Source organism: Cicer arietinum, chromosome 7 (genome assembly GCF_000331145.2).
Source record: "Cicer arietinum cultivar CDC Frontier isolate Library 1 chromosome 7, Cicar.CDCFrontier_v2.0, whole genome shotgun sequence".
Classification (NCBI taxonomy): domain Eukaryota; kingdom Viridiplantae; phylum Streptophyta; class Magnoliopsida; order Fabales; family Fabaceae; genus Cicer; species Cicer arietinum.
Window position 1 is genome coordinate 27,616,658 of NC_021166.2, and position 8,667 is coordinate 27,625,324.

General features: G+C 31.7%; 2 protein-coding genes and 1 long non-coding RNA gene across 3 annotated transcripts; 2 read left to right on the forward strand and 1 right to left on the reverse strand.

The window, feature by feature from the left end:
* Positions 1-3,597: 3,597 nt before the first annotated feature.
* LOC140921113 (uncharacterized) lies at positions 3,598-4,084 on the reverse strand. Its single transcript, XR_012163978.1, has 2 exons — positions 3,884-4,084; positions 3,598-3,775 (listed from the first exon to the last, which is right to left on the reverse strand). It is a non-coding gene; the product is annotated as an uncharacterized lncRNA (long non-coding RNA).
* Positions 4,085-5,626: 1,542 nt separating this feature from the next.
* Positions 5,627-7,264, forward strand: LOC101505492 (PKS-NRPS hybrid synthetase cheA-like). The gene is made up of 2 exons (XM_004509934.1): positions 5,627-6,403; positions 6,536-7,264. The coding sequence occupies exons 1-2, from the start codon at positions 5,627-5,629 to the stop codon at positions 7,262-7,264; spliced, it is 1,506 nt and encodes a 501-aa protein (XP_004509991.1).
* Positions 7,265-7,288: 24 nt separating this feature from the next.
* Positions 7,289-8,373, forward strand: LOC101505829 (uncharacterized). The gene is made up of 2 exons (XM_027336864.1): positions 7,289-7,596; positions 7,788-8,373. Exons 1-2 carry the CDS (start codon positions 7,289-7,291, stop codon positions 8,371-8,373), a joined length of 894 nt encoding a protein of 297 aa, XP_027192665.1.
* Positions 8,374-8,667: the final 294 nt, after the last annotated feature.

The window sequence follows — 8,667 nt, forward strand, 5'->3', positions numbered from 1 at the left end:
AAATTAATTATTTGAAATGAAAGGTGCTTTTTAGCTTTTTATGGCACTTTTTTTAAAAAGCGCTGTCTTTTATCATTGTACCCAAAATTATTTTTGATCCAAAATCACTTCACAATCAGTAGAACAGAACATATTATAGACAATCAGTTCACACAATCAATAGAACATAAATCAGAACTCTGTAACTTTTTTAACATATATGTAACTCTGTAATTTACAACCTAAGTAACTACATTCAGATACATATATACAACCTAATTTACAACCTAATTACCTACATTCAGATACGTATATATATATAACCTAATTTACAACCTAAACTACATTCAGATCCATATGCATGTTCATATATTGTGTCCTATGATCATTTACATATAATAACTAACAGAATATACATTATATGCACTAGCTACCATATAATATTCAGATCCCTTGCCCAGCAGCAAGCTATTTCCCAGAAAATCAAATAATTTTCATGTCAAGCACGTACTGACACCATTCTTCCTTTAATTCCATCAGATCTTCCTCAGAATATGATGGACTGGAATTGGCAAAGTACTGCAATATAAAAATTGAACATATTATATTAAGTTAGTATCAAATATATAGATAATTTATATATGAAAATCATATAATGCAAATACCGTACCGTTTCTGGGATAATAGTTTTATTCTTCTCAACAATCTCCTTCATGAATCTCAATATGTAGTACCCACAGTCGATGTTATTTGTTTGACGAGGGCACTTTATTGAGATCCATGTAATGTTATTCGACTTCTGCTTCGACACTTTAGCACCTCTTTGAGCTCGATAAACTTTTAAGGCACTATCGAATGAATAAATGTGATTATTAGAGCATGAATATTTATATATATATATATATATAAATATTTATGCTCTAATAATCACATTTATTCATTCGATAGTGCCTTAAAAGTTTATCGAGCTCAAAGAGGTGCTAAAGTGTCGAAGCAGAAGTCTAATAACATTACATGGATCTCAATAAAGTGCCCTCGTCAAACAAATAACATCGACTGTGGGTACTACGTATTGAGATTCATGAAGGAGATTGTTGAGAAGAATAAAACTATTATCCCAGAAACGGTACGGTATTTGCATTATATGATTTTCATATATAAATTATCTATATATTTGATACTAACTTAATATAATATGTTCAATTTTTATATTGCAGTACTTTGACAATTCCAGTCCATCATATTCTAAGGAAGATCTGATGGAATTAAAGGAAGACTGGTGTCAGTATGTGCTTGACATGCAAATTATTTGATTTTCTGGGAAATCGCTTGCTGCTGGGCAAGGGATCTGAATATTATATGATAGCTAGTGCATATAATGTATATTCTGTTAGTTATTATATGTAAATGATCATAGGACACAATATATGCATATAATGGATCTGTTAGTTATTATATAATGGATCTGAATGTAGGTAATTAGGTTGTAAATTAGGTTGTATATATGTTATATATGTATCTGAAGGTTGTAAATTAGGTTGTATATATGTATCTGAATGTAGTTAATTAGGTTGTAAATTACAGAGTTACATATATGTTAATAAAGTTACAGAGTTCTGATTTTTGTTCTACTGATTGTGTGAACTGCTTATGGTATTTGAATATGTTTTGTTGTTGTGTGCACTGATTGTGAAGTGATTTTGGATCAAAATAATTTTGGATCAAAATAATTTTGGATACAAAGATAAAAGACAACACTTTTTAAAAAAAATGCCATAAAAAGCTAAAAAGCGCTTTTCATTTCAAATAATTAATTTACAGCGTTTAAAAAAAAAAAACACACACACACACACATTTTACAGCGCTTTTTTTAAAAAGCGCTGTAAAATGTTGTTGTAAAGCGCTTTAATGGTGCACATTTTACAGCGCTTTCGTGAGAAAGCGCTGTAAAATGTACAACAAAAGCGCTGTAAAATGCACACCCATATATGAAATTATGGATGGGCATTTTACAGCCCTTTCTCAAGAAAGCGCTGTAAAATGCAGACCTATAATATGAAAATTATGGGTGTGCATTTTACAGCGCTTGTGTTAAAAAGCGCTCTAAAAGCAGACCCATGACTCATATAATGGGGTGCATATGACAGCGCTTTTTTGAAGAAGCGCTGTAAAATGTGCATAACAAGCGCGCGTTATATTTACATGTTTTATAGCGCTTTTTTAAAAGTGATGTTGTATCATTTACAGCGCTCGATTCCACAGCGCTTATTTTTTTGAAAAAGCGATGTAAATGGCTTAAAAAAAGCGCTGTAAAATGCGTTTTTTCGTGTAGTGGGTTGTGGTTGTCCAATTGAGGTGATCTAGGATACGTTGAAAAGTTGCGAAGCAAAGCTACAACTTTTATGTTGGAGGCAAAGTATGTTTTGAATGTCTTGATGATCAAAAAGGATGATTAAAGAAACTGATGATTTGAATATGGGATTTGGATCATTTATCATGTGATTAGTTATTATTGGATTATTAAAAATCATTAGAGCCCACTTTGATACAAATTGATTTTGGGTTAAGCTCCTTAGATTAATTTAGGTTATTATAAATAATTATATGAGAGGCTTTGGATATAATTTGTCATATTTTGCAAACTCTAGAATTGTGTTTTGTGCTCTAATCCTCCATGGAACGTTAAAAGTATTTATCAATTTATTGGTTAAGGATACTTTGTTAGATTCTTTAGGTTTGATTCTTAATGCAGTTTCATTTTATGCTTTTATATCTTTTATGTTAATTTCTCATCTCTACACAACCTTTGTGTATGGACTCGATTTATGTTCTGATGCTTAATCATGTCGATTTCAATTTATACCTTTGATTGAGATTATTTGAAATAGATTGAATGTTTGTTTTGGTTAGTTCAAGTAGGAATTGATAGAATATGAAACTCTTAGTTATTAGTTTGGTTGAATTTGGTTATGTGACGCTTGTTTACTACCATCATTAATCAAAAATTGTGATGCTTGATCCAGTGGGAATTCGAATAAATTAAATGATATTTGTTTGATTAGTTTTATGACTAAACAAGAATTAATAGAAACATAGAGCAGATGTTTATTTATAACATGTGATAGAATCCCGACAAAGAATTCTTGAAATCAATTGATTGAATGTTTCGATTAATTGATAATTCTCTATAGTAACTCAAATAGTTTTCAAACTAAAAACCTCTTTTTATTTATTTCGTTGCAAATTATTAATTTTGATTATTGTTATATTTAAGAATTTCGTAAAACCACTAAAGTTTAATTATCTTATCGACTACATTACCCTTTTTAACATATTTTGACTACGTACGACTTCAAATCAATCATAATAGTATACATGTGAAAGACTTATTTGAGACCTCACGTCAAAATCCACCATAAATTTTTGAAAGAAAATAAATAAATAAAGAGAAAATAATTTAAATACATACCGTTGGTTCACTCATACCTTTAAACCAACTTTTCACTTAACAAATTCATTTTCCCATATTGGTTGCACCACTCATTTATCAACATTTAAAAAAAAAAAAAATATTAGATTGGAGAAAACGTAACATGTAAAACAAAACTCGTACATATGAATCAAGAATAAATAGAAATTGAATTGTAGATAGATGCACAGTTACATTATAATTGTGGAAAAAGGAGACTTTCTGAATCAATTTCACTCTTGCTCTTGTTTAGCATACAATATATCAACAGCTTGCTGAAGAAAAGTTTTTTCATCAAATGCCAAACATTCTTATCACGACGAAAGGCTAAAAAGAGAGAACAAATAGAAACTTTCAAATGATTTTATCGTAGTTGGAATGAACAGAAAAAAGGAACAAATTAAATAATTCAGATCTAGAAGAAAAATATGTTACCTCAAAGACAAGAAAAACTTGTAGAAAAGGCCTCGTGTTCTCTATCTTTGTGGCGGAAACTGGACTGTTTGTCTCACAAATCAAAATTTGACACGTGGAGGATTTTGAAATAATGTTTGAGAAGGAAAAATTGATTTGGTCTGAAAGATTTAATTTTTCAGCACGCATGCTTTGACGTAAAATACCTTTGAAAGCGTTTACATCGTTACCTCCTGAAAATTAACCAAATTAACAATATGTAGATTTAGAACAGTTAGATTGAGAACTTCGTAAATGAAACTAATACAATCAATGAGAAAAAGAAAAAAAAAATGTACTAATGGTATAAATCAATTTTAATTATCAGCTAATAATAACTATTGATTTTATTATCTTATTACATAATTGTAACTTTCATCAATTAATAATCATACATTTAACAACTCATGTTAGGTGTTAGGATTAAACTGATTATCCATATCAATTAAACTCTAACTCAATTTTTTTTTTTTTTAGAAATTATAAAATTATGTTTTTTCTTTTAATAAACTATATAAGTTTATCTTTAGTTTCGCGTTAAGAGCTGCTATAATTTATTCTAGAAATATAAAATTGATGTTGATATTTATAATTGCTCTTGAGTATAACTGATTTTGTTTGAAGGACTCTAACTTAAAATTAAAAGTTGTAGTTTTTAAGTCTAAATATGGTATTTTTAACTTATTTTTAATAAAATAAATTTTTATCACCGCTAAGCTATAAGTTGTGTTTTGAAATTTTGTTTGTACTTTTTATTACCACTCCTAAAAGCCGATGAAGAAAAAAAACTAATGTATATAAACTATAGTTAAAAAGAAAGAAAAAAATGGAGTAAACCCCCAAAATTGCTTCTGACTCTATAGGCACTTTCAATTTAGTTTATGAGATTATCAATATTTTAACAATAATGCTACCAACACCCTCCAAATTGCTATTTACACCCCTCAAAATGAAGAAAAAAATCAAAATGCTCAAAATGCCTCTGTCATCAATATTACACATTTATTATCCCATAACTCACATTTATCAATTTTCATCACACCTCATAACTCACATACAAAAATCATCATACCTGACTAACCAATACTCAAAATCATTAAAAAGTTACATCACTCACTCATAACCTACAACACATCAGTTTGATCATCACATTGTAGTTAAAACTACATAAAAGGGTATGTTTGTTGCTCTGTATTTTGGTTCGTATTTTTTTTGTAAATCTGGGGATTTTACGTGAACTCAGTTCACGTACGTTTTGGAGTTACGTGAACTTAGTTCACGTATGTTTTAAAAAAATTAAAAATCTCAGACTCTACGCAATCTGAATTCACGTACCCCTACGTGAACTCATATTGTGTAGTCAATGGAGTTTGAAACTTTAATCCTCATATGGTACGCAATCTGAATTCACGTACACCTACGTGAACTAAGATTGCGTAATCGTTGAATGTTGAATAATAAGCCATGTACGTGATATGAAATTGCGTACTCAACAGAAGTTTGAAAAATAAGTTATGTACGTGAACTGTAATTCACGTAAGTTTACGTGAACTCAGTTCACATACGTTTACTAGATCTCAGATCACGTAAACGTACGTGAACTCAGTTCACATAAACTTACGTGAATTGTAGTTCACGTACATGTTATTAAAAAAATTGAAAATTTAGTTTTCCTTTGTTCTGGATATAGATAAATGAACCAAGGGGAAGACAATTAGTGATGAAATGTATGAAGGTTTGGAACCTGATTTTGAGGATATGAATGACTGTTTGGAACGTGATTTCGATGAAATGTATGATGATTTTGATGCAATGAATGACGCTATGAACAAGGGAGGTGAAGATGTTATGGTTGATTTGACTGATGTATTTAGCATCGGCATGATGTTTGATACGCGAGATGATTTATTAAAATGGGCTAGAAATGTTGGAAGGGAAAATGGAGTTGTCGTTGTTATTTTTAGATCTGAAAATGCGACAGCACGACCAAGAACAAAGACAAAATTAATTCTTGGTTGTGAAAGAAGCGGTAAATATAGACCTTGGAAGAATCCTAAACCGACGAGGAGTACTTGGAGTAGAGAATGTGAATGTCCTTTTAGATTGATAGGTACACCATCAAATGTTGGTGATGGATGGTATCTGCATGTAATATGCGGTGTCCATAACCATGAATTGGCCAAAAAACTGACTGGTCATGCTTTCATAGGCCGATTGTCTCAAGAAGAGAAAGTTGTACTTGGCGATATGACGAAAAATATGATCAAACCAAGAAACATATTGATGACAATAAAGGATCATAATGTTACAAGTTTGACAACAATAAAACAAGTTTACAATGCACGTCAAGCATATCATTCATCACTTAGAGGTAATAGAACAAAAATGCAACATCTTTTGACATTGATGGAACGCGACAAATATGTCTATCGATATAGGAAGGTAGAGGGTTCAAATGAGTTGAGGGATATCTTTTGGACTCATCCAGACGCTATCAGTCTTGTAAATAATTTTCACATAATATTGATTTTGGATAGCACATACAAGACATGTAGGTATCGGATGCCATTACTTGAAATTATTGGTGTTACATCTACAGAAATGACATTTTGTGTGGGATTTGCGTATCTACAGTCTGAGCGTGTTGATAATTTTACATGGGCACCACAAATGTTGAAAGAACAGATTACAGGTGGTGAAGTTGAAGTAATTGTTACTGATAGAGATCTTGCTTTGATGAACGCAATTGAATGTGTTTTTCCAAAGGCGGTCAATTTATTATGCTTGTTTCATGTATGCAAAAATGTGAAAGCGAAGTGCAAGATGACTGTTTTTCCAAAAAAGAAGCAGGTGCAAATAATGGAGGCATGGGAGGCTCTTGTTTACAGTTATGATGAGACTCAATACTACATGAATTTGGCTAACTTTGAAGGAATTTGTAGTAGCTCTTCTATCTTTAATGATTATGTACATGACCAGTGGTTAATTCCTCACAAGGAAAGATTTGTTGAGGCGTGGACAAATAGAGTTATGCATTTTGGGAACACTACAACACAAAGGGTTGAGTCGGCGCACTGGAGTTTGAAACAGATATTACAAGATAGCATTGGTGATATATGCAGTGTTTGGGAAACCATCAATAGCATGATTGCATTACAACACAGTGAGATAATATCATTATTTGAAAAGAGCATAATTCAGAAGGTCTATCAACATAGTAACAGATTGTATGCCAATTTGAGTGGTGTTGTGTCAAAAAATGCAATAGATCACATTACGGCAGAGTTTGATCGCAGGAAGTATGTAGGTATAGATAAGTCTGAATGTCGCTGCACAATTAGGAGAACACATGGTCTACCTTAGACATGTGAGATAGCCAGATATAGTATGATCCCTCGTTCTATTCCGTTAGATGTTATTCATGTTTGGTGGACTAAATTAACTTTTCATGATGATGGATTAGGTAAACCTTCAAAATTATCTGTGAAACATGAAATAGAAGTGATAGTGAAAAAGTTTGATGAACTTGATGTACCTGGAAAAATTGCACTGAAAGGTAAATTACGTGAGATTGCGTATCCATCGACTACGTCGATATGTCCACCTGTTGACAAGGTTAAAACAAAGGGTGCACCGAAAAAAGGCAAAAGTAAGATATCAAAAAGAGATAAATCAACCAAGCGTGATCCATCTTGGTAGAAATATGTGGATGCAAGTGTTCGATGCAGTGGCACAAATGCATGTAGTAATGTAACTTTTAATAAAGTACAACAATCTCGACCATCAGTAACAAAGCTCACACCTCGACCATCAGTCAGCAAAGTTCAACAACCGAGAGTTCTTATCTTCAAAGAATGGTTGTCGGTTGAAATTCACAAATTCATAGGTGGGAATATGTGGATGCAAGTGTTCGATGCAGTGGCACAAATGCATGTAGTACTGTAACTTCTAATAAAGTACAACAACCTCGACCATCAGTAACAAAGCTCACACCTCGACCATCAGTCAGCAAAGTTCAACAACCGAGAGTTCTTATCTTCAAAGAATGGTTGTCGGTTGAAATTCACAAATTCATAGATGACATTATTGACGTAGGCGAGGATGGTAATTATGGATATCGTGCAGTTGCAGCTTTACTTGGAATGAGTGAGAATTTTTGGGCATTCATTCGTCAAGAGTGTGTCGTAGAGCTTCAAGAATTCATGTCTTATTACAAGATAATATATGGTGGACAAATTTTTGTTCAACAACTTATACACAATGTATATGTTGAACATGTTGCAACTTTGGATAATTGGATTATACTTCCAGAAATGAGATATGTGATTGCTTCGAAATTTAACTTGGTTTTCGTCGCATTATCACTTACCCAATCAGAAACATTTTTTCCACTTAGAAGTCCACCACCAACACCTAAGTCCACCACTAACACCTATTTCAGATCATCGTATGATAGTTATTGCATTTGTTAATTATTGTCATTTTGTGCAGGTATTTAATTTTTCACTTAGATAGTTATTCCCATTTTATGCATTTGTTAACCTTTAATGTCATTTTTAATAAATTATAAATTTATTATTTTAACAGGTTTATTTAAAGCCAAATTCTCCTATACCACCACCAAGTAATTTGTGGAGAAAATATTGCACAGAAGAAGCACGTCAATGGGAATTTATTTACAATGATCACATTCAACATTGGCTGAAGATATTTCCATGTAGTATAGATGAATATGTTGTAAACTGAAAATATTTCCATTCAATATG

Bases quoted from the DNA above. Each gene is read 5' to 3' on its own strand.
- LOC101505492 (XM_004509934.1), top strand. From the start codon at position 5,627: ATGTATGAAGGTTTGGAACCTGATTTTGAGGATATGAATGACTGTTTG. The intron at 6,404-6,535 runs GTAAATAATTTT...GCGTATCTACAG, and splicing joins ATCCAGACGCTATCAGTCTT to TCTGAGCGTGTTGATAATTT.
- LOC101505829 (XM_027336864.1), top strand. From the start codon at position 7,289: ATGATCCCTCGTTCTATTCCGTTAGATGTTATTCATGTTTGGTGGACT. The intron at 7,597-7,787 runs GTAGAAATATGT...ACAAATTCATAG, and splicing joins ACCAAGCGTGATCCATCTTG to GTGGGAATATGTGGATGCAA.